The sequence below is a fragment of the Chenopodium quinoa genome, unplaced genomic scaffold (genome assembly GCF_001683475.1).
Source record: "Chenopodium quinoa cultivar QQ74 unplaced genomic scaffold, ASM168347v1, whole genome shotgun sequence".
Classification (NCBI taxonomy): Eukaryota; Viridiplantae; Streptophyta; class Magnoliopsida; order Caryophyllales; family Amaranthaceae; genus Chenopodium; species Chenopodium quinoa.
In genome coordinates this window covers 466,933-493,092 of record NW_018744830.1, presented here as the reverse complement: position 1 = coordinate 493,092, position 26,160 = coordinate 466,933, and the positions used below count along the sequence as shown (strand labels likewise).

Genomic DNA, 26,160 nt, shown 5'->3' with positions numbered 1-26,160 from the left:
AAACGACCTATTTCCTATTTCAGTGAGAAGTTGAACGGTGCCAAGTTGAACTAATTCTACCTATGATCAGGAGTTCTATGCCATAGTACGTGCTCTTGATCATTGGTCCCATTACTTGCGGCCAAAACCATTCGTCCTCCATTCGGATCATGAGGCCTTGAAATTTATCAATGGCCAACAAAAACTTAATTCACGCCATGCTAAGTGGGTTGAGTTTTTACAGTCATTCACATTCAGTTCCAAGTACAAGGAAGGAAAGAAGAATGTTGTTGCCGATGCTCTGTCAAGAAGAAACTTTTTATTGTACATAGCTCAAACACATATTTTGGGTTTTGAACAATTGAAAAGTTTATATGCTGATGATGATGATTTTTCTAACCTATTTAACAATCCTTCTAAAGATTTTGTGATACAGGATGGATATTTGTTCAAAGGCAACAAGCTTTGCGTGCCTAGATGTGGGGTGCGTGAACTCTTGGTGTGTGAGGTTCATAGTGGCGGCCTGGCTGGCCACTTTGGTGTTCATAAGACGGTGGAAATACTTCAAGAACATTTCTATTGGCCTCACATGACTAGAGACGTGAGCCATGTGGTGGAACGGTGTGCAACTTGCCAAAGGTCCAAAAGTACCTTTCACAAGGGTCTTTATGTCCCCTTGCCGATTCCTAGTGTTCCATGGGAAGCTGTGAGCATGGATTTCGTGGTGGGTTTGCCTAGAATCCAAAGGAGCAATGATAGTATCATGGTGGTGGTCGACCGTTTCTCAAAAATGGCTCATTTCATTCCATGTCATAAAACCGATGATGCATCTAAAGTAGCTGATTTGTATTTCAAAGAAGTGGTTCGTTTACATGGTGTTCCTAGGTCCATTGTTTCGGATCGTGATACCAAGTTCCTTAGCCATTTCTGGAGAATGTTGTGGAAACTTGTAGGGACTAAACTCTTGTTTAGTACTTCACACCATCCTCAAACGGATGGGCAAACTGAGGTGACAAATCGAACCATGGGTGTTCTTTTGCGTGGACTTGTGAGTAAAACACAGAAAGACTGGGACTTGAAGCTAGCTCATGCTGAGTTCGCTTACAATAGGACTCCATCTTACACTACAGGCCAAAGTCCGCTCGAGGTGGTCTATGGTCTCAACCCATTGCTACCTTTGGAACTCATTCCCTTGCCAAAGTCCGAGTTGGTGCATGGAGATGCTAAGAAAAGGTAGGAGTCTTTTCAAGCGACTTGCAAGAAGGTTCATGAGAAGATTGAGGCCATGAACGAAAGATACAAAGCTAAGGCCAACAAGAACCGTTCTCAACCACGGTTCAAGGAGGGTGACTTAGTTTGGCTCCATCTTCGGAAGGAACGTTTTCCTAACCTACGCAAACACAAGCTCATGCCTAGGTCGGATGGTCCATTTCGTGTGCTCCAAAGGGTGGTGAGAGTGCCTATAAGATTGAACTTCCTAGCGACTATGGAGATGTGAGCTCAACCTTCAACGTGGGTGATCTCACTCCTTACTTGGATGATGAATGCTTGAGGACAAGCTTTTTCGAGGAAGGAGGGAATGATCCGGAATTGGATATCGTTCAAGGTGCACTACAAGCTAACGAGTCTAGTGGTCCAATGCATGGTTCGAAGGGTCCATTAACACGTTCCAAAGTTCAACTAGATCAAGTTCCTTTAGTTCGTGGTTTGTTCATACAAGGGTCCAAGTTTCATCAAGGTTCACGCATAGGATTTGTCATAGCTTCTTCTCCAATCAAGTCTTGCGTGACTTGGGTGGACTATTAATAAGTGTTTGCCTTGGATGCTTGGGCGTGAGTACTAGCATAGACGAGGGAATATCCTCCCTCGAATTTCAGTCCAATTTCACAAGTAAATGAAGGCATCCAACAAAGCAATCAATGGGAGGTTACAAGCTTCAATGTGGAGTTTATGAAGGAGGTTACACGCCCCTTGGATGTTTCTTTTGAAGTTTGAATTCCCTTAGTTTAATTGCTTTCTAATACTAGTTAATTATATGTTTATTTTCAGTTGTTAGAAGTAATTAGCTAAGCTTAAAGTGGCTATAATAACATTGTAACAGTCAACCGTTACAAGGGAGAAGCTGGGCGGATCTACAGCGAGTTCCTTCAGGAACTCCTCTAAAGGAACTTCAGCAGTTATTAGTCTTTAATATGTGACGATTTCCAAGGGAAACGTTACACATGAGGGCTGATGGTACCTGCCAGCTTTTGAGTTCTTTTAGCTAGTTGGTGACTTTTAAGTTCCTTTTTAATTTAGCTAAGAAGATAATTAATGTAACTAGCTACTTCCTTAGCCTATAAAAGGAAGTTTTATTCTAGGTTGTAATTCATTCATCTATCAAACTTTTAATGAAATATAACAATTCAATATATTTTATGTCTTATTTGTCTTAAGCTTGTGGATTCAAGTTTAGCTTGAACTCGTGGATTCGAGTTTGTGAGTTTAATCCGGAGTGTTCGGGATTAGCTTGTTTATGGTTAGTAGAGTGAGTGTTCAACTCTAACCATACTTATCCTTGATTAGTATTGCGAGTGTTCCTTGCTAATCAACCCTCGAGTTCCTCGTTGTCAGGAACTTCGTTCTTTCCTTACCTTGTTCCCACAGAAACACCTAGCCTAGACACATAACCCATCACCCAAACACCTTAACCCATATCCGTTTCCGCATCACATATGTTTATAAGTTAAACTGTATGAAATTAAAAAATATTAATGGTTAAAGTTGTGCATTAACATGTGTGCCAATCAACATCATGCACTTATTTAGATATAGGACAGGGTAATATATATATGCCTCTAAACAACATTTTATTTCCATTAACTCACATCTGACTTTTCCTTTCCTTTTTTTTTTTTTTGGTTAAATACCTTGGTTTGATACTATTCACTTAGTTTTATTCTTACATTTGTCAATTTAGAGCTTTGAAATTAATTTCTCTAATTATTTATAATAATAGTAGAAAGTTGATATTTATTTTAAAATAGATCTCATATTAGGTTTTAACTTACATTTTTTTTGCCATTCAATCTTCCTAGCCTTGAGCTAATATTCACAATGCGAGCACCGGAAGAAGAAGGCCTCATCAAGGGAATCATAGCATTAATAACATTTTTAGTTCCATAATAATTTGTTCTAATAACTTGCTCTGCATGTTCAACGGAATTCTCTGATCCAACATTGAAATTGATGCCTGCATTGTTTACCTGTATTACACCAAATTTGAGAACACAATTATCAAGATACGATTATTCCTATATAAATTTATTCATGTCTTATTGTCATCGAAGTCCTAAATACACTACAATAAAAAAAAAAAAAAAAATCCACTTATATACAAGTTTAGATTGAAATGAAAATAAAGGAAGTATATATTAGGTCTAAATGAGTTCATCATCATATTTTTAACAATCATACAAACTCATTATGCTTTCATCTATACAAACATTTAGCATATACGTGCATGCGTAAACACACTCAACCTCCATTTCTTATTAATTAACTCACTTGAAATAGAAACACATGCAAATTAAGATGATGATAGGTTGAAAGATAATTGACTAGAATACCCTTTTCTACCCTTTTCTTTTAAAGTTTATACTTCCCTATTCCATAAAGGTGTTTTTGTTTATTGTACCTTAATGAACTAAAGAATATGGTAAACAAATGTAAATATTCCTCTATTTTGACTTTTCATAGAAAAGAAAAAAGTAATTAGGAATAAAAGTTGACCCATTTAGTGGAGTGTTGCTGTAATGGAGGGTGAAAGAGAGGTTTTTTTTTTAATGTCATAAATTAAAGGAATAAAAATAACGGCAATTTTATGAAATGGCAATGAGTATTTAAAAAATTCATCAAATGCCATCACATTTTTCAGAATTCACCAAATGCCACTGAGGTTTAGTATAATATCACCAAATGCCATTTCCGTTAGTTGACCGTCAGTGTCTGGTGGTTGACCGTTAGTTGACCCAACATTTGCCACGTGTCACCTTCTGCTTGGTTCGTTTTTAAAAAAAAATATTTTTTAAAAAAAGAACCCAAAAAAATTAAAAAAAATAATAAAAAAAAAAAAAAGAAAACCACCATCTTTCTCATTCCCTCTCTGTCATCTTTCCACCACCATTAAAACCCACGTTCAAGCTCGAAGGCAAGAACCCAACATGCTCATTTCTTCACCATTTTCTACAAAATTACTATCAAAATGCTCACAATCAAGAATGCAACAACATGGGACAAACAATTTCATCAAACAAGCATCATATGAGAAAGCCCCAAATCGATTTTTCAAAGGGGTTTTTCGAATTTTTCAAAAATGTGTATGAATTCGACAATGAAGTAAGGATTATACATGGAAATACTTACATTGCAATGAGAAGAAGAAATTACACACAAATTGCAAAGGGGAGGGGAATGGAGTTTCGGGTTGTGTGGGTGGGTGGGTGGCCGGAAACAAAAAGGGGAGGGGAAGGGTGTTTTGGGTGGGGTGGCCGGAAATCGAAAAGGGGAGGGGAATGGGGTATTGAGTGGGATTTTCTAGTGGGAGGCTGCCGGACTTCCATTCTCCTCTTCGCTGGGCTGCCGGACTTTGACTAGTGGCTGCGATTTTGGGGTTTTAGTGGTTGTTTCGAGGAGAGAGAGGGGTTTAAGGGGATGGGGGTTGTGGTTAAAGGGGAAGGAGGGGGGACGCGACGGGGCAGGAGGAGGGGGTGGCTGGCCGGCAGATGGATTTGGGTGGATTTTCTGGTGGGGCAAGGGGGGATTGGTGGTGGCTAGGTTTTTTAATTTCCGGTGGGCAGTGGGGCTAAGTAGTCAGGGGAGGGGTGGGGGCTGGGTTTTCTAATTTCTTTTTTTCTTTTTTTAATATTTTTGGTTTTTGTTTTTTTAATTTTTGTTTAATTTTTTTTAAAAACGAACCAATCAGAAGGTGGCACATGCCAAGTGTTGGGTCAACTAACGGTCAACCAACGGAAATGACATTTGGTGATATTATACTAAACTTCAGTTGCATTTGGTGAATTCTGAAAAATGCGATGGCATTTGGTGAATTTTTTAAGTATTCAGTGGCATTTCATGAAATTGCCGTAAAAAGAATGTATGAGCATCTTTATAGAATTGAACGATATAAACAAAATAATTGAATGTTAAAAAGTATATACATAACTTCCCAATTAATTTACTTAAAATTATTTAGTTTGTAATTACAATATAAAATTTGGGATGGCTTATACCATATGTTTAAATTACATTTTATACACAAAAAAAAGTAGCATAGAGTAGTATTATTGTGTTGTCTAACTTAACGTTCAAATAGATAATAATTTTAGGTAACCCTAAGTACCCCTAAATGAACATTTCAACCTTATATCGCCAAAGTGATAGAATTGAATATAAAAATTAAAAAGTATTACAACTGTATAGACAAGATAAAATGAAAAGTATTATATATATATATATATATATATATATATATATATATATATATATATATATATATATATATATATATATATATATATATATATTTATTGTGAATTCAATCATCTTATTCCTTAATGATATTATTGGAAATTCTTTATACATTTGTGGATAAGGATATATGTATCATTTTTAAAATGACTAGGTTAGGTCTCTACCATGTACGGTAATTTTCAATAACTACTTTATAATTATTAACATTATATATAATTATAACTACTTTGTAAAATGAACTAATTATGAAAGAGTCTATTATTAGCAAAATAGATAATTTAAAATACACATATATGTATATTTATATATATTTCACTAACTAATTTATATCATTTCTTCTATTAACCAAATGAATATCTTACAACTATGTATCTAATTCGTAAATAGATTTACTTTTTACACACTATTAATCCGTTCCCTCTTACGCGGTATTTATTTTTCTTCCCAATAATCAACTGGCTTAGAAAAAAATTCATATCTTTCCTAGCAAGCTTTTCAAACATAATTAAATACACAAATATTTTAAAAAATAATAATTCCTGTTGTGAAAATGGTAAGAGTAGTGTATAACACTATGTATGTCACAAATCATGTTAAGAATTTGATTTTCATGTTTTTAACTTTAGCTTATGGTATCAATATATATAGTGCAAGGATACATTAAATCTTTTTAATTTTCTATTTATATATAAGATTTGTTTCCTAAAGAGTTTTTTTTTTTTTTTTTTTTTCTTTTTGATACACCAGAAAATTATACTTCATTTTTCTAGATTCACAAAAGAAAAATTTCTCTTTCTTTTGTAAGAATACGAATATTTCTTTTGTTTGTTAAAAACTATTAAAATTCAATAAATGTTAAAAGGTTGTGCACACCAAATGAAATCAAAATCAAATTAATTTCTATAGCCAAATAGTATTAATGAAAAGAGAAACTAATCTTCAATTTGTCGTATTAAAAAATAAGTTAGATGAAGAAGTGAATTACCAATATATCTAGGCCACCATGTGTTTCTTGAATCCATTCAGCAAAATCCTTAATGGATTGAGGATCAACAATATCTAATTGATGGAACTCTACCAACAATCCAACTTCTTGCAATACTTTCACAGCCTCAATACCAACTTCAGTATCTCTTGAGGTAAGTACAACTGTCAACCCGTGACCAGCAAGTTGTCTAGTAATCTCAAAACCAATACCTCTATTACCTCCCGTTACTACTGCAATAGTTTCAGCAGTCCACCATCTATGATAATGTTTAAATACAAAAGCGATATTAAATTCTCAAATTAAAAGTAATATTTGATTTTAACCGTAAAATCTAAATCAGATTAATGAGTGGGTCTAATCTACACAATTTTCACAATAAATGAATTCATTATTAATTATTCAAAACATTACTAAGAAACATGAGAGTTAATGATCAAATAATATTACATAAATTTTCATTTTCTAAGTGCTTAGCTTGTACCACTACATTAGCATGGGATATTATTTAATAGATAATTTACCTAGTTTCATAGTGCCTATTGTACGCTTGATTAAAAATTACAACCAAAATGGATAGCACGTGCCTCCTCTTTACATACGAATATGAGTTTGTTATGGAAAGTAAATAACTCAATAAAAAATGATCAAGATGGTGAATAAATAACAGGAAAAAAAAAAAGAAGCAATAAATCACAATTACTTATATTTTTCATTGATAAAAATAAACATACAATACCCCTTTGTAAAAAAAAAATTCAATATCTCTCATTATTTGATTTCATTATTTTCTCACTAAAAAATATTTTCAGTGTTAGATATTAAACTTCAATCCATCAAAAATCTTCAATGATGCATTTAATTAAACTCAATAAATACTGCTATTAAGTTAATCTTGATTTACAAAGTTATAAATTTTGAATAAGATGAATGATGATTATTTCTTTTTCTTTGAAAATTCAAGATATGAGTAAATATTTTCAATATTTTGTTTGCATTTAATATATATATATATATATATATATATATATATATATATACTCTTTTTATCTCTAACTGTTAAGTTTACACACTTTGATTGACATAGAGTTTTAATCAAATTTAATTGACTCTTATTTATTTTTGTGATAATTGATATCTGGGTTTTTTTTGTAACAAAATTAGTGGGTAGTTGGATTTTTATCTATCTATTTATTAATTATCTATCACAGTAATGGATAGAAGGTTTTATTTATTATAGATAGTGAATAGAAGGTCCAAAGTGTTGTGAAGGAAATATTATAAAATGAGTGGGTCTAATCGATTTATGAAAAGAAAGAGATATGAATCGAAGAGGTACAACTTTAGAAGGATCATGTCAACATAGTAAAAACAAAAGGATTAATGATTTTGTTTTTTTTTTTATTTTATTTTTGCTAACCACAAGGGCAAATGTGATATTTCTTTAAACAATACAATTTTAAAATCTATGGTCAATTTTCTATTGAAGAGAATAATGAAAATACCATAAAATTTAATCCCCTAAGATAAGAAAATTATAATTGATCCATAAAATCAGAATTAATAAAAATTGATAAAAAATAAACACAATTTATTTATAAATTTCATTAGGCGATTGACCAAATTTCTTAACTAGTAGAATAATACGATTTTGCAATCTAAGACCAATTTTGCTATCAAAGAGAATAATGTGAGTGCCACAAAATAGTTGATCCCCTAAAATAAGAAAATTATAACATAATGTTGAATATATATATTTTATGACAATAAAAATAAGTTTTATCCATTAGATTTTAATATAATACTTATACCAATAATATCAGGGTAATAAATTTTCTTTTTTTTGATTTAATTTGATGAATTAAATCTGGTCATCATCTTAAGAAAAGGGAGACATGCATGATTATTTGTCAGGAAAAAAATCAATGTAGCATAATTTCATATATACCTTCCTTTTTTTTTTTTTTTTTTAATAAGAATTTATCTTTATTTATTTGTTAGAGTTAGGTGGTTGTATATCTATTTAAGCACATACGCAATAATAACATCATCACCTCCACCAAAAATAACAATTATCACAATAACAAATCATCTATATCCCATGGAAGAGGAAAAGGAAGGGGAAGGGGATGATCTTACTCCTAATCTACAATAGAGTTTAACTATATATAATATGAAAAAATAATATAAATTTATTTCATATATTCATGTTATATATATATATATATATATATATATATATATATTAGAAAAAAAAGGGTTGAATATTGATAAATACCGTCGATGATCTGAATAGGGAATGGTACGAAGCAACGAAATCTCTTGGAGCCTCTTTTCACGACGATCTTTTGATCGTTCTTTCCCTCCCCCCATTAATATTTTTTCTTCCTAATAATTTAAAATTATGTTTATTAGAATTAGAGGAAACTAAAAGGGAGATAAAGGGGAAAACTAAGAAAAAAAAATGACAAATTGACAAGAAAAATAATAAGAAGAGTGTATGCGCGAGGTTGTAGGATCTTATATTTCTCTTTAAAATTTTAGCGATAATAATTCCATTATTTAAGGTGTCACTTTATTATATTTTTTATTTTTCATTATTCATTTAAAAAATTGAAATTTATTGATAGCTAGTGTTTAACTTTATTTGATAATAAAATAAAATCATTTTAATAGGTATTAGCTATACACATGGGCAAAAGTAGTCATGAATGTCTACTCGTGTAATGATAATATCACCGATTTTTTTCTTTTACCAAATACCTCTGAGTTTTTGACAAATTTAAATTTCGACTCGTGTGAACACAATAATTTAGCATGACTCAACATTAAAAATTAATCTGACCCGACCTGATCTCACCGCGAATCCAATCTGACCCGATCCGAAGTGACACCTTTACATCAATTACATAGGTTTTAAAATTTTCACAAAGGGTGAAGAAAAACTTCACCTTTTAGCTTCATTTGCAAATTATCTTCCCAAACTACTTTCTCTCCTATACAATGATCCGAAAAGTGGTTATATCATTCAATTTACTTATTTGCCTTCATTAATGTTAACTATTCCTTTTTTTTAAATTCTTAAAAATAGTGTGTGGACATTTATACTCCTAAAAATATTTTCTTACATATATATTTTCCATCGTTAATGCTACCAACAACTAAAGTTGTGACATAAATTAAACCGAAAGAGCTTCCAAACGTGCGTGGCTAGCGCGCCTTAACCGCCCTAATATATGAAATTGTTTCACCATTTCATTACCACAAAAGGGAACTTGGATAGAAGAGTTTTACATATTGATGTCAAATGTGATCTTTGTGGGGGTTACGAGGATCGGAAGATCTACTACATATCTCTAGATTTTGTACAATTGTGCAATATGCATGGAGTTATGGAAGTCTTAACATTCATGTAGCACTAAACATAAATAATTCATTTGTTTACTGGTTTGTATACTGTATCTGACTACTTAAAGCCAAAATGGAAAGCATAGTCATAAGATCACTATTTTCATAGCGCTACACTATAGGGATTAGGGAGTTGGGGACTATGATTTGCAAGGACTATTAGATTTACTGATTTACAAGTAATATGAACTACACAATCCCAACTATAATTTTAAAAGTTGTATAGTAGCAGGGATAATCTATGAACAGTTCAATGGATAGTGATCAACGGTGTTGCATCTCTTGAAGAGGTTTTAGCTCACCCGCTAGAGGGTTTATGTGGGCTATTTTATGAAATTGGGGGGGGGGGGGGGGGGGGTGGTTGTGTCCTTCCTCAATGATAATACTAGTTTATGATTCCTAAAATAAGCGCTCAAAGAGATATGGATTATTCTAACGCCCATATTAAATGGAATTAGGTTTACAAATATATATGCTTGGGAGGTGCGTCTTATGGCTCGACACATGCTAGTTTACACATAGAGAGGAAAACCGGCTTAAAGGACTAAAAATAGGCAACACAAAGACTGTTGCATTCCAATACAAAATTTAGACTTTTTTTTTTCTTTTTTTTTTTTTGACGGGAAGCAAAAGCTTTTACTAATCAAACAATATGGCTTAAATCAGCCAACACAAGTGCAGTTACATCATTTGGGTAATCCTCCACCCAAACTCTAAGATCAATAAATTGATTACATAGTTTGGCAAGGGCATGTGCAACTTTGTTTCCACCTCTCTTCACAAAGGAAAAGGAGCAACTCTGACATTGCTGAGCAAGCTGCAAGATATCATTTACAATCGCGTCCCAAATGCCGTAGAGGGAACCATGCCTTTCACTAAATGGTAGAGCAGCTTCAAACAATCAGTCTCCAAGCACACACTTCTGAAGCCTGACTCCTTTGTGACATTTAAGGCGTGACGCATCGCAAGGGCCTCCACTACATCTACTTCAAAACAGCCTTCAACCTTGAGACAAGTTGAAATCACCACATCCCCAACAGCATCACGCATCACATCCCCAAAACCCACCCCACTAGGAGAGAATATCGCAGCATCGGTATTAATTTTAATTACACCAGCCAAGGGAGGCTTCCAAACACACTCAAAAATCGAGGGGGGTGGGGGCAGTGGATTAATATTACATACCTCTTTGGCGTACTCAAATTCTCCCATGAGACTCACAGCTTTGCGAATCACTTCCATTTTATAAAGTCTCTTCTTTTAGAAAGCCCACCTGTTGCGTCAAAGCCAAACTCCCCACGCAATGCACCAAAAAATACACCACCACTCCGAATCTTTGTAGGTCTCACGCACCGAGCAGCACCACTCTCTAAAATGTACCCCTACAAATCTCCCCACATCCAACCTCAAAGGAGAAGTATACCAAATCATCTTTGCATCTTCACATTTAACCAACATATGCAGCGTACTCTCGTTACATTCTCCACACATAGGACAAAGCACATCAACCTCTATACCTCTACAAGCAAGGTTACCACGGGCAACAACAACATTCTTGATAGCTCTCCAAGCAAACAATTTAAATTTTTGGGGAATTTCAGCACTCCAAATCACTCTCCAGTCAAAGAAACACCCACTATTTGACTCAGCCGCCATATCACGCCTTTGCTCATCAGTGATTAAATTATATGCGCTCCTCACCGAGTATTGACTGTCCTTAGTAAAGTGCCAAGTCCACGAGTCTTTTCAATCAACGAAAGGTATGGGAATGCACCGAATCTTACTCACCTCAGTTTGGGAAAAAATTGCATTGAGGACATTTAAATCCCATTCCCTATTATCCCATAACTGACGGACATAGGTGAGCTCATGAGCATCATCATTTTGGCTTGAGGCAACAGTGAAACCAGGGAGGTTTGGGACCCAAGTATCATGCCAAATATTGCTAGTAGCTCCATCCCCTACATTCTTCCTTACACCTTTCAAAAGGACCTCACGAACACCCAAAATAGACCTCCAAGTGTAACTCGAATTCGGACTAATCTTAGCCTCCAATAACGTCTGAGTGGGGGAAATATTTTCCCTTAAGAACCTTATCCATTAGGGAGTCTTCATTAGAGAGAATACGCCAAACTTGCTTTGCTAAAAGGGCCTTGTAAAATTTTTCATATTCCGGAACCCAAGCCCCCCTTGTCTTTTCGAAGAGTATAATTTCTCCCAAGCGACCCAACATATCTTCTTCTCCTCACCTTTTTGCCCTCAAAAAAATTGTCGGCATCATTTTTCCACCACCTCTAAGATACTTGTCGGAATCAGGAAGCATTGCATAGCATAAGTCGGGATTGCTTGGACAATTGATTTAATCAATATTGCTTTCCCGGCTTGAGATAGAAACTTCTCCTTCCACCCTTTTAGTTTCTTCCAAATCCGATCCTGAATATTCTGAAAAACTTGTTTCTTGGATCCACCAATGTAGGTTGGTAAACCAAGATATTTGTCATGTCCTTCGATAGCTTTACAAGAGAACTTCATCTGAAGCATATTTTTCCATTCTTGCTCAATGTTTCGGCTAAATGACACCTCTGATTTGTCCATATTCAGTTTCTGAACCGAAGCCACCTCATAGGTAGAAAGGATCCCAAGCACACTATCAACTTCATCCTCCGTCGCTCTCACAAAAAGCAAGCTATCATCCGCAAAAAATAAGTGAGAAATAGGCTTTACATATCTCCCAATTTTTACCCCATGAATGAGTTTCCTGCTTTCTGCATCTCTAAGCAAAGCTGACAAACCTTCCGCACACAAAATAAACAAGAAAGGGGAGATGGGATCACCTTGTCTATGCCCCCGACTAGACTTAAAATTCCTTGACGGTTGACCATCGACAAGCACATCAAACGAGGCAGTACTAACACAGTTCATAATCAAAGCCACAAAATTATCCAGCATGCCCAATTTTAACATCATTTTCTACAAAAACTCCCACTCCACTCTATCATATGCCTTGCTTATATCAAGTTTGAGGCCCAGATAGCCTTTTTTTCCTTTTTTTTTTTGTGAGGTAATGAAAGCATTCATAAGCCACAATATCCGTAATCAGATGGCCCGGAACAAAACCACTTTGTGACTCATGAATAATATACGAAAGACTCTTTAAATATATATCGAACTATAGAAATGATAGCGATATAAATATCAAGCCCAATTGGACATTGAATCATATTTGTCAAATCAACAAAAACTTTACATGGTACAATATAGTCAATATTTACAAGGTTGATAAGGCTCACTTTCTCGCTACTATGACAAATCATAACTAGTTTTCATCAATAACATATAATATTAAAACAGACACCAGGAATAACAGATATCACATCCTAGTGCTACTTTTTTCTCTCTCTCTCTTTTTTTTTTTTTTTTTTTTTTTTTTTTTTTTTTTTTTTGCTGCGACGACATCAACTACTTATGATAAAATATACTTTATATATATTTCACCAAATTATATAATTGTGATTCACTTTACTAAAAGAAATTAAAAATATATTTGTGATTTGTTAAAGGTTTTTACTGATAGAAAGTTTATGATCAGTGAAAGGAGAAGTAAAGAACAAGTAAAAGGAGATGGGTGAAATTGTAGTAGTATGGTACTACGTAAATTCTTATTATATAGCCAAACATTTACAATAAAATACACATGTGTCCTCTTATTGTACTTATGCATATAATTGATGTCCTAAGAAATTGTACATGTGAACTTCATTTGTTATTTTCTTCAACATGATTCACATATTTTTCATATTTTTTTAGGCAAAATTGGCCTCAACAACATGCACTTTTAACAAGGTGCACGTAACATCATGCACTTTGACTAGAAGCTATAACAGCGCAAACTTCTTTATTGGGTGAATAAAATACAAAAAATGAAACCCACCACTGGAGATTTTGTTGAAGCCATGGTATCTTTTAAGGAAATTTTTTAAAAAACCACCCCCAAATACACCACTTTTCTAAATAACCACCTTTTTTTTTTACGAATTTAAAAAAAAACCACCTGCAAAACACACAACTAGTAGGAATCACCACGCCCTCCCATATTCCGGCCTGTTTTCCGACTTACGGCCCACGTGTCACCACCATATTGGTCAAATTAAATAAAATTATGATAAAATAAAATTTAAAAAATACCAACCATCTTCCCCTTCAGCTCTTCTCCTGCCATCCTACCGGAAACACCCCACCCAAACCAACCACCTTCTGGACCACCCTCACTCAACTAGCGACCACCCTTGTCGGCGAACCCCACCATGTTTTGAATCCCTGCCTGCTCACGAACCCCACCAAGGCCCCACCCTGCTCACAAAATCTTAGCCAGCCTCCATCGTTGCCGCAAAACCCCAGCCCCCTCCATTAAAATCTTCGGCCCTTTTCTTTGACGAAGATGCCGATTCCAACAAAACAAGTATTCTTTCTGTCTCTCTTTCTTCCATTTCAATCAATTCATTGTTTTCCCCCTTTTTCAATTACTACACAAATTTTCAAAACCTAATTTATCGAACTTCATTTCCAATGTCTGATTCTTTTGTGGATTGAATATGAATGTCAATTTGTGTTGTCAAAAGAGATTAAGATTATCAACAAAGAAGAAGGTAAAAACAAAAGCAGCACCTGAGTCGGTGGCGGTGAAGGAGGAGGCCGAAGTTGCTGAAGTTGATATGGGTTTTGCAGCAGCGATGAGGGGTCGGCTGGGATTTGCGAGAAGGGATGGGGCTTTGGTGGGGTTCGCCGACAAGGGTAGTGGCTGGTTGCGGTGGGGTTGGGTCCCGAAGGTGGTTGGTTTGGGTGGTGTTGGTTGTTTCCGGTGGATTGCAGTAGAAGGGGAAGGGGGTTGGGATTTTTTTTTATTAAATTTTATTTTAATTTTTTTGATTTTTTTTTTTATTTTTGACCAATATGGTGGTGACACGTGAGCCCTGAGTCGAAAAACAGGCTGGAATGTGGGAGGGGGTGGTGATTCAAACTGGTTTTGTGTTTTGTAGGTGGTTTTTTTTTAATTTTGTAAAAAAGGGTGGTTATTTAGAAAAATGGTGTATTTGGAGGTGGTTTTTTTTTTAAATTTCCTATCTTTAATGTTTAATTATAATAAAGCATCATCTTGGATCGCGTGCCTTAAATTGCATGAGAAAAAAATGATCAAACAAGGTTTCAAGGGCCATTTAATTTGCAAGGGTCAATTTTGTGATCAAATTTAGCAAAACTTACCAAAAACACATTAATTTGTGTGCTATAAAATGTCTCGGTTATGGTCTAGGGTCAATTAGACCTTAAGCACTAAATATGAGGTCAAAATTTGCAAAAAGTTAATAATATATTAAAGATTCCACATCTTCGAGAAAAACTCTGATGTCGGGTTTCATTTATGATATTTTGTGTATTCGATGAAGAAGTTGGTGTTGTTACAACTCCTAGTCAAAATTCATGTTGCCACGTGCACCTTAATAATTAAAGTTCGTGCTGTTGAGCCCAATTTTGACAATACGTTATTGGAAATGCCTTTTCTTTGTAGAGGTGGATGTACCAAGCATGGTACATCCAGATTTTTTATTTTTTATTTTTTTAAAGAAGGTGCAATGAACATATAGTTGTTTTGTAAAGAACATATAACTGTTTTGTAAAGAACATATAGCTATTTTACAAAGAACATCCAGCTTTATGTTCTTTTTGTATATCTAAAGAACATCCATAATATTAAAAAAGAACATGATAATATATATTATGTAATGAACATTATTTATATTCACCCACCATAATCTAAAGACAGAATTTAAAGAATATTTCACAGTAAACAATGAACATTATGACACAAATAAAAATACATTTCACTAACAATCAAATAACACGGAGATAAATAATATTATTTAACAATGTGCTAGTTCTTTATAAAATAGTGTCATGTTTATTGTTATTAATAGCTCTATGACCTGAATAGACCTGTTTTATATTTTAACCAAATTTAAAAGAAACCAAATATCAAGAAAAAAAAAATCCCAAGTAAAAAACAAAAATCAGTCTTCGTCTTCTTTCTTTCTTATTTTCGTACAAACTCGAAACTGCAAAGTACAAACCTAAGGAAGAAAACCCACCCTCACCAGCACATCAAAACCAATTTAAACCAATTATATCAAAAACACATCAAAAACAATTAAACCAATTTTCTAACACATCAAAACCAATTAAACAAAAAGGTACATGGATACTCTTCAAATGGGACAGTATTAGAAAATGTTACGGTGAAGACGAAGGCACTCTCTGGGTCGTGGGCCTTGGGCTTTCTCTGACACCTTACTTCCACGGACCAGGTTCTAACTTGCGTCACAGGTTATGACCTGAGCACAGGGATAAAGGGATTTGCATTGATGCAGACTTTGCTAATACATCCTTCGACAATCTGCTAATACAGAGGGATCTGACAATCTGTCTGGCGATGGCGAAGCACTACCAGCGAGGTCGATGGCGTCCAGCGATGGCGAAGCACTACCAGCGAGGTCGATTTGAAGACTGAAGTGACGGCTGAAGCACTACCTCTGACTTTGAGAGGAGAGGAAGAAGAGGAGAAGTGGAGAAATGAGAGAAGAGCAGTGACGGCTGAACACTGAAGTTATTTTTTTAGGGTTACAAACAACTAAACAAGCTGTATTTCAACTTTTAAAAAAAAAAAAATATTTTAAAACACAATTTTACTCCCCCGGTTTTAGACTGGATCCGAAATCCCTGAATTTCAAGGACCGGGATCGGACCTGAATCTACAAGTCCGGATCAGGTCCGGTCTCAACAAGTCCAATTCAGGTCGGTTTTCAGGTCCGGTCTCGTTTATGTACACCCTTAAATGTGCTCATCAATCAATGAATTGAATCTAGTCACAAACTTATCTCATAATAAGGATAAACATTTGAATTGGCTATAAAAATTCAACCAAAAAACTTATTATAATAGGAAAAAGTGATCAACATACAATTGATACTCAACTAAACAAAAGAAATGACAAAAACCCAAAAATGGTTTTTAACACCAAAAAAAAAAAATGTATTTTAACATCAGACAAACTATAAAAATGGTTTTTACCACCACTTAACTGATTTTGTTTAGGAATCCGTTAAGTGGGGTCATGAGCCACGTGACACTTTATTATTGGCCAAAAAAGAAAAAAAAAATAAATAAAAAAAACAAAAAAAATAAAAATAAAAATAAAAAAAACCTAAAACTACCCAGCCACCCTAGCCCAAGCCACCACCTCCCCACCACTGCCACCTTCTTCTTCACCTTGACCCACAGTCGCTGACGCAGCCACCGGCGCACCACCTCCCCCCCCCCCCCAGCGACCTAAACCCATCCCCACCCTTTTTCCCGCATCCCTAAACCACCCTAGCCCCACCACTGCCATCACCAGCCATGAATTTCGATTTGCTCTGATTTTCGATGTGCTCTGATTTTATGGTTGTTACTCCAACAACGGCTACGAATTCGGGCATTGATGGCCGAAACGGCCGATTAAGGCCACTCAGCCCCAAAACCGGCCGATTTCAGCCATTAATGGCCGAATTCGTCGCCGTTTTTGGGGAAGAAAGGTTGCGGAAACGGCCAACCCCACCACCCCTGAATCAGAAACGACCAACCCCACCTAACCACTAACCCGATACCCAACCTCACCTTCGAACACCCAAACTTCACCGGATCCCGAAACCCACCCCAACTTAGCCCCAAAACCGTAGTTGTCGGGACTGATTTCGAAGGTGGGGGAATGGTTCAATGTTGGTGGCGGTTCCCGATTTCTGGGCTGCGGGAAGGGAGGAGGAACCGGTTTTGGTTTTTTGGAAAGCGAGGGTACGCCGATTTCCGGTGTTAGGGCTGGTTCGGTGGCGAAACCCGGTGGCGGGGGGCTGGGAGGGGGTGGTTCGGGAGTTGGCTGGGGAGAAGGGCCACCGTTGGTGGCTGGCTGCCTGCTGGTCGTTTGAGTTTTTTTAAAAAAAAAAATCTTTTTTTTCTTTTTATTTTTTTTATTTTTTCTTTTTTTTTTTTAAATTTTTATTTTTTGAAAACAAGTAAAATGGTGAAACGTGTCACTGTGGACCCCACTTAACGGAATTTTTGGACGGAGACCGTTAAGTGGTGGTAAAAACCTTTTTTGTAACATTTGTTTGGTGTTAAAATACGTTTTTGTTTTTTGGCGGATGTTAAAACCCATTTTCAGATTTTTGTCAGGTGTTAAAATAAAAAATATCCTAATTGAAAACATGCTTGACTTTTAAATAGAGGAAGAAATGAAGGACAATGATATTTGTAGGAAGAGGGCTCTGAGAAATTACAAAATCAATTACATTTTATTGAGAAAATAATAATAATAATAATAATAATAATAATAATAATAATAATAATAATAATAATAATAATAATAATAATAATGGATTCAGGCCTAATAAGTACTCCGTAATACAGAGTAATAGGTTAACTAAGCATTTGTGAATACAATAATTCAGTTTAATAAAATGGTAGGTAAACATCACAGTTTGATCCATGAGCTCAACCCATAGGGTATTTAAATTTTTTCAATTATTAATTTATTTTAGGTATAACCTGTCATAAGATCTTAGTCGATGTGTAGGTCATTTATTTATTTATTTTTTTAATTATATCTACTGCGCATGAGTAGACCTCATTGTATTGTGTGTAGGGCTGTGCACCGGTCCAAAATCGGACCGAAATGGACCGGAACCCGGAATCACCTGTTTGTGCGGACCGTAGATCAGACCGTAATCAACCGGTCCGGGTTTCGGTCTAGACCTGTTTATTCCGATCCGGTTTGGTTTTGGACCGGTTATATTCTTTTCTTTTCTTTTTTTTGCATTTTAATATCTTTATATACATCATTTTATGACGTCTTGTTTTTTGTTTGCGTGCTTTTCTATTTTACACCTAGACTTTATAAGTTTTGTACCTATTTTTTAGAAATTTAAACATAAAATTAAAAATTTTCACCCAAAAAATAAAAAAAAATACATTTTCCGGTCCATTCCGGTTTTTACCCGGACCGGACCGGAAACCCAGAATCACCAATTTGTGAGGACCGAAGATCGACCCGGAATCCAACGGTCCGGTCCGGTCCCGGTCCCAGTCCGGTTTCCAGTCTCGGTCCTTTTTTGCACACCCCTAATTGTGTGTGATGTGTTATACAACGCCAAAATGTTAGAGTGCCGATTAAGCAAATATTTTCATACATAAACAACTTGATTAGTATCCACGCGTTGCATGATGATTGTTAAAAGACCAAATTAACCAAAAGGTTAAGCTAATTGTTGAAGCCTAGGATTAATTATCTATCCCTACACTCTAGGGTAGGGAGCTTTACCTACACCCCCCATCAAAACGCTACGTTTAACCCCTTTACCTCCATATATACTGCACACTAATTGCTTTTACTCCATATATATATTTTTTAAAAAAAAAAAAAAAATTAAAACAAAACCTCCATTTGCATTTTCTCTCTCCTCACCCATTTCTCAGCCATTTTCTCTATTCTCACCCATTTCTCAACCATTTTCTCTCTCATAATAAAAAACTTTAATGACAAAATTATTACAAAATTATCATAAGAAATTGTTCAATCACTTCGAAATTCAACAAAACAAAGGCGAAATTCGAAAAGAGTAAGTTATTTTCTTCAAGTTTGGAACAAAAAAGGAGTATAAACTCTAGGTTTTACTATTTTTTTGTTGCGATCGATTGTATTTCGAGAACATAATCGAAACATCAACCATGGAAATTGTATCAACGTAATAAGTATAATACTATAGTACATTTTAGTAATTTTTGTTCTAAAACTAGTAAATTAAACCAATACATTCTTTAATTTATTTTTTATTTTATTTTTTAATTTTTTTTTTGCAGAATAAAGAAAACACTTTCAGAGAAGAAAAACAAAGATTGTGGAGGAATATAAGTATTTATAAATTTGGTTCGTAGTGAGTTTATATATATATTTTTTAATGCATGTTCATTTCCATTTTGATAAACGTTCATTTACATATTAGTATACTGTCATATCATAGTTTGGAGTGGAAAAATATATTGATAAATGTTTATTTTTATTTTGGTAGATGTTTAATCACATAATAGTATATGGCCATTCACAATTTGACGTATTAACATATAAAATTTTGAATAAATGTTCATGATTTTGTCATTTTCTTCAAATATTCCAGGTTCATTTTAATTTTGAATTTCAATATACGTCTTTTCTCATATGGATGTATAGTCAATCACATATTGATAGCTTCAAGAATGTTTATTTATGTATATATTTTATGTATATGTATATGTACATTGATCATTATCTTTTATGGTCATTTTCAAACTAATATATGTTCCTTTATATTCATATTCATATTGAATTACGTAAATATGTTCATTCATGTATTGATGGTTGTTCATTTTCATATTAATAGATGATCATTTCCACTATATATTTTCATTTATATATTAATATATATTCATTTATATACAGATAGATGTTAATTTTCATATCAATCTTGTCAATTTTTATACTTATCCATGTTTATATACATATGAAAATTGGTTCATTTACAACATTTATTCTTGCTCAAATCTAATACAGTTTTTTTTTAGTTAAATAAGAATCGTGCACATAGTGAGTTAGACCACACAATAGCAAGGAAAAAAAGGAAGATGACAAAAAGATGGAAACCAAGAAGGCATGAAGTCGCTGTAACATGAACCAATAACACAAGCTTGAATTTTTCGAATTTGGATCGAGAAATTTATTGTGTTTGATAATATATGTGGAATTGTATTGTATCGTTTAATATCCATTTGTTCAATTTTTGGTGGTATACAATTTCATTTTGATTTTATTGAGAAGGAAATGAACTTTTTCTTTGTCCTTGAGTACTACTATAAATAGTCATCTAGAAACACAAATACAAAACTACAATAATTTAAATATTTCATGTTGTATTAGCATAATTGAACATTTAATAATTAGTCTACATAAATGAACATTTAATAATACAAAAGTGAACATTTATAGTGATGAAAATGAACATTTTATAGGTAATTCAGAACGGAAAAAAACAACCAAGATGACGTCATTAGGAAGAAGTGGGGGTGAAGGCATCTCTGCCTACTTCGGGGTGTAGACAAAAATTTTCAGCCCAAGATCGGTTTATATACTCTATCACGCCCCTCACATGAAAGCCCATTGGGCTTGAAGTGTAGATGTAGCATGGGCCCTACCATACCCAATGCTTAATATTCCACTTTGAAAGGAGGGGAGATGAGATTTGAACTCGTGACCATTGTATCATGCTAGCTCTTGATATCATGTTAAAGGACCAACTCAATCAAAAACTTAAACTAATGGTTGAAGCCCAAGATCGGTTTATATACTCTATCAATGATGATAAGTAATTTATATAACTACCTCCGTTAAATATTAGTTGCAACTTTGGTGTATTATTGTGAGATATAAAATATTCCAAAATTGCAACTAATATTTAACGGAGGTAGTATATGAAATAAGTAATAGCAGGATTATAAATTTTTACTTTTTTTTTCTCTTTCTCTTAATTTATTTATTCCATAATCAAATGAGTATTTTGAAGAAATCAAAGATTGACATTATCCATAAAATCAGTTAAACAATGATTGAGCTTATCTATAAAATTGTAAATCAGATTTTTTTAAAAAATAAAAAAAATCAATAATGATATCATACATTTAATTGGCGGGAAATTTTTTTATGAGGAAGCGACACATAGGATAGGGAGGGGCTTGATGATGTCAACAACGTTTTGTTTTAGTATTAGTAAAATAGAAGTCTCAGCTATGAGAAGCCACAAAACTAAACTCTTACTATTATAAAAGGCAACAAAATTATTTGAGATGGTCATTAAATTTTGTTTTTATTTAGGAAATGGGGATTACACGCAATACATACTCAACATATTGTTGCCTTATTACACTTAATTAACACAATAACATCATGATCACACAACTTCTACTCAGCATGCATGAACGAATGTCATACACAATAAAACTTTAGCAAATCCTTAGGCTAGTTTCACAGTTCAGCCTCATAATCATCATCACCATTGTTGGCTTTAAAAAAAGTCATGAACTAGTTGAAATGCCTTTGTAGTTTATTGATGACAAGTGCTAGAGATACTCGGTTGTTATCGGTCGTAGTAGCGCCTTCGTACATTAGAAGCCCCATGTCTTTAGCAATTTTATCGACACTGGACACTATCCAAGGCTCATTGTTAGGACACCTTAAATTTAGCGGCGGCGAGACTACACCTCCCTTAGAATTCTTAATTCCTACAGTGATCTTCTGCCAACTCGCTTCTAATTCGATCGTTTTAAAGTCGGGTTTATAACATTCTTCAATTTTTTTCTCAAATTTTCGCACAATCATTTGCTCGATAAATGCAAATCGTGTTGCCACGGAAAGCATTTGCATAATAACGAGCATAAATCGAGCTTCACACGTATCAACAACGGGCTTCCCATAAACAATTGTTAAGGAATATTTTTAGTGGCTGTTTTCCCAATCCCAAATTGGCTCTAGAACCTGCTTTACTCTCAACCTCAGCATATGTACTTTTATAATTCATAACTAGACGATTAGCTTTACCTTTTGCCTCTGGAAAGAGATTTCGTTTTAACATCGTTGGGAAGATCCTTAAAAATATGTGATCTAAAGTTTCCATTAGTTTTGTCAAGATAAGCAATCACATATAAATTAAAATATTTACTTAAATTCACAGCAATTGTGATTGTCCTTCCCTCTGATGCCGTAAAATCGACAAAAAGATACTTTTTTGCTGCTGAAGGTGCAGCCATTACTGGTATATCTTTGCGGCCGCCATATACAAATTTATCATCCTTCACTTTGTTACGCACATCGGTCAACAATTGTGAGTAGGTATCTGCTGTAGCACCTTCGATGTCGAAGGTTAAATCTGATGCTGCGAGAGTTGGTTCAAGCACCATCCATATTGCTATAGCTACCACAACATAAGCGCACATGAGTTTGATTCCCACCATTCTACGTACTGTGTCAAAACTAGCACTACTACAAAGTTGGCCTAATGTAACACCTTGTGGTAACACTTTATAAGTCAAGATATAAATAGATATTTAGGTAGCACTTTTGTAACACTTAGATAATAGGTAGCACTTGTATGTAACACTTCAAAGTAACACTTTACATAGAGTAACACTTTCATGTATTTGTCAAAAAAAAAAAAAAAAAAAAAAAAAAAAAAAAAAGGACCCTTGAATTGCCTAACTCTCTCTCTCTCTCCTCTCTTTCACTTTTCCCTCTTTTCTCCATCCATCTCTGCGATTCACACTTTCCATCTTCTTCATCAATGGAAAGGCTCAAAATCTCTCTGAAATTTTACCCCAATTGTTAGATCCTTACTCCTCACCAAACTCTAGCTTCTTAACAAGAACTCAACAACCAAACCCAAACCCTAGCTTCGACTCAATCGAACTATCAAACCGCAAGAAAACAACCAAAAATACAGCTGACGAGATCAATTCGGCGGCGAAGAAGGGACGACGAGCCATTGAAAACGCCGTCTTCGTATGATGCAGCTACTGCTGCTGCCGGAAATCCCTCCCTCTCTCCTCAATTTTCACTCAACAGATCCCAATTTTCATTCTCACTCTTCAATTTCCACAATATTAGCAAAAATATTGTCTAAACAACATGATTTCTTCTAGTGAGCTCAAATCCATCGAATTTTATCGGTTAGATTTCTTCTCCTGTTCTAATTGCATTTGAAATTTGATAATTTTTGGAGTATTTGATTTATTGTTCTGTAATTCGCATTTTCGAAATTAACCTGATTTGTAATATGTTTGCGTATTTTCATAATTAAATGTTGTTTGTGCTTTGATTTTTTACATTGCGTAGCGCAATCAAGCTTGAAATTGTTTTTTTTTTTTTTTTTTTTTTTTTAATTTTTTAATTTTAATTTATAGAATTTTGAGTGTTATAGATGAAATTGTTTAAGAATGTTGAATATTTGGAACTTGAGTGGATGCATTCTTGATATTATCATAATACTACTACGAAATGATGTGATGATGTTGTGAAATTTTGATTGAATTTGGTTTCGGAAATGCTAAAAAGTGGATTATATATGACTATTGATATGGGTTTTGGGGAAAGATGACTAGATGAGAATAAGAAGGAGCTATTATGTATCATTTACTTGTTTTATGAGACGAACTGAAGAAGCAACTTGCTGCTCTTCGTGTCCTTTTGATGGACAATTATTATTCCAGTGAAGAACCAATCATTAAGGTGCTTTTGTTTTGCCCCTCCTATTTCTAAATTTGCTTACTTTTATTTACTAGTTCAAGTCTTTTTACACTTATTTAAGAGCTCGATTTTTGTTCAAAGTGTATTGTAGTAATTGTATTGATATTATAGTATTGATTTTAACGCTTTATTGATATTGTCAATGGTAGTGATGTATCTCTGCGAGATAGCTTATGTTTAGTGCTATTTTTTTCATTTATGCATTATGCATTATGAAGAACTTATGTATTCTTTTGAGTGTGTGTTGTATTAGTCATCAAATTTGCATGCTTGTGCATAAATGTTCTAAGAAAGCACTAGCCACATATTTGTTAAATTAGAATCTAAAATGTTTTGCCTGCTGCTGTTGAACACAACAATATTCTTTGCCAATAGATGAGAAGCCTGTTAAGTCAAATCAATTGTTAAATTTCAGATTTTGTAGATTTTATAAATTTGATTTAGAAGCCATGATTTATGTAATTTAATTTATGCATGTGTAAGCTTGTATTGATTCTATACAGAAACTGATTTAGGATAAATGGTTGTTGAATGTCGGTTGTGAGGTGTATGTTGGTTGCTGGATCAATGTTATGTCTGGCCGGGCTTGGTTCAGAGGCTAGGTTTAGAATCTATTATTTCACATTAACATATGGGTTTCTGAACTCTGAAGTTTTATGGGCTTTTCTATAGTATATTCCCTTGATTATTCTCAATCCACTCACCTCTATCTCTCACTTTCTCCCTTAAATGATTATCTAAGCTCTTCAACAATGGCTATTAAGCACACGAACAACAGGGGCTTGCGAAAGAGTGGCGTGAAGTATGATCTCAATCAATGCTTGTCACGTGGTTCTTGAACCTGAGTCTCTTCCTTTTAAATCAGTTTCTGGACTATCCATTGATCAATTTAGAAATTATAATCTTGATAGGGTATATTAGAATTCATCTTGCCTCTTATATCTGGCATTATATCAGCAATAACATTTGTTCATAATTAGAGTAAATGACTTGGTCAAGGTGTTATGTTTTATACTTTTTCATCCTTTAATTGGGCTTCTAACTTAATTTCCTTTTTCTTTTTTTTTTTTTTTTTTTTTTTTTTTTTTTGCAGGACACAACCACCCTATATCCAGTACACTTTATCCAACCTACTAACAAAACTTGTGAAGCTATAAAGGTGAAAATTTTTCATTCTTAATTGTTGTCATTCTGAACTTTAACTGAGATTATAGTGAACTTACAAACTCTTATACTATGGATAATTGTAGATTTTCATAACTGAGATTGTTGTGAATAATTAATGAACTTTTTGTTTAAGTATGCTTAGCATTTCCATTTTATTTGACGAACTTTGTACTGAGGATGTGACTCCCATCCCAACAGCCAGTACTCGCAAAAAGGGAGGCAGCAGAGGAAGGTGCTGAGGAGACTGTGAATGATCATGGCCTAGTTCAGCACTGTTGCTACTTATGTTGTGCTTTACTGCTACCTAGCCTTAAGCATTGTAGTTTATTTATATTTTATATTTTTTTGATGAAATTGTTACACTACAAGCATTTATTAATAAAAATATCTAAGTTTGTTTATCGATTTTTTTTTAGGCATAAAGGGCATCAGATTAAGGGGAAAACTGGTGCCCTTAAAGACCCTTGAACCGGTGTCCATAACCTCTGTCATGGGCAACCCCCAAAAAGGCACTGGTTCAAAACTGGTGCCCTAAGCTGGTTTTGATAATAATAATATGTGGCACAAAAAAAATATAATAAAAAAATGTTACCTAATTAATTAATAAGGTGTTACATTAATTTGCAAAAAGTGATACATAATGTCGAATATAGTGATACTATACGTCAAAAGATGATTAAAAAATGTTACCTTATAATCAACAAAG

The 26,160-nt window shown here is 34.1% G+C and overlaps 1 protein-coding gene and 1 long non-coding RNA gene across 2 annotated transcripts; one reads left to right on the top strand and one right to left on the bottom strand.

The window, feature by feature from the left end:
• Positions 1 to 10,526: 10,526 nt before the first annotated feature.
• LOC110704286 lies at positions 10,527 to 12,850 on the bottom strand. Its single transcript, XM_021882077.1, has 4 exons — positions 12,176 to 12,850; positions 11,672 to 11,944; positions 11,307 to 11,599; positions 10,527 to 10,758 (listed from the first exon to the last, which is right to left on the bottom strand). The coding sequence occupies exons 1-4, from the start codon at positions 12,848 to 12,850 to the stop codon at positions 10,527 to 10,529; spliced, it is 1,473 nt and encodes a 490-aa protein (XP_021737769.1).
• Positions 12,851 to 22,939: 10,089 nt separating this feature from the next.
• LOC110704318 lies at positions 22,940 to 25,853 on the top strand. The gene is made up of 3 exons (XR_002507904.1): positions 22,940 to 23,710; positions 25,381 to 25,446; positions 25,653 to 25,853. It is a non-coding gene; the product is annotated as an uncharacterized LOC110704318 (long non-coding RNA).
• Positions 25,854 to 26,160: the final 307 nt, after the last annotated feature.

Bases quoted from the DNA above. Each gene is read 5' to 3' on its own strand.
- LOC110704286 (XM_021882077.1), bottom strand. From the start codon at position 12,850: ATGATGTTAAAATTGGGCATGCTGGATAATTTTGTGGCTTTGATTATG. The intron at 11,945-12,175 runs GTGGTGGAAAAA...TCCCCCACTCAG, and splicing joins TTCCGACAAGTATCTTAGAG to ACGTTATTGGAGGCTAAGAT. The intron at 11,600-11,671 runs GTGAGTAAGATT...CACTTTACTAAG, and splicing joins CAATTTTTTCCCAAACTGAG to GACAGTCAATACTCGGTGAG.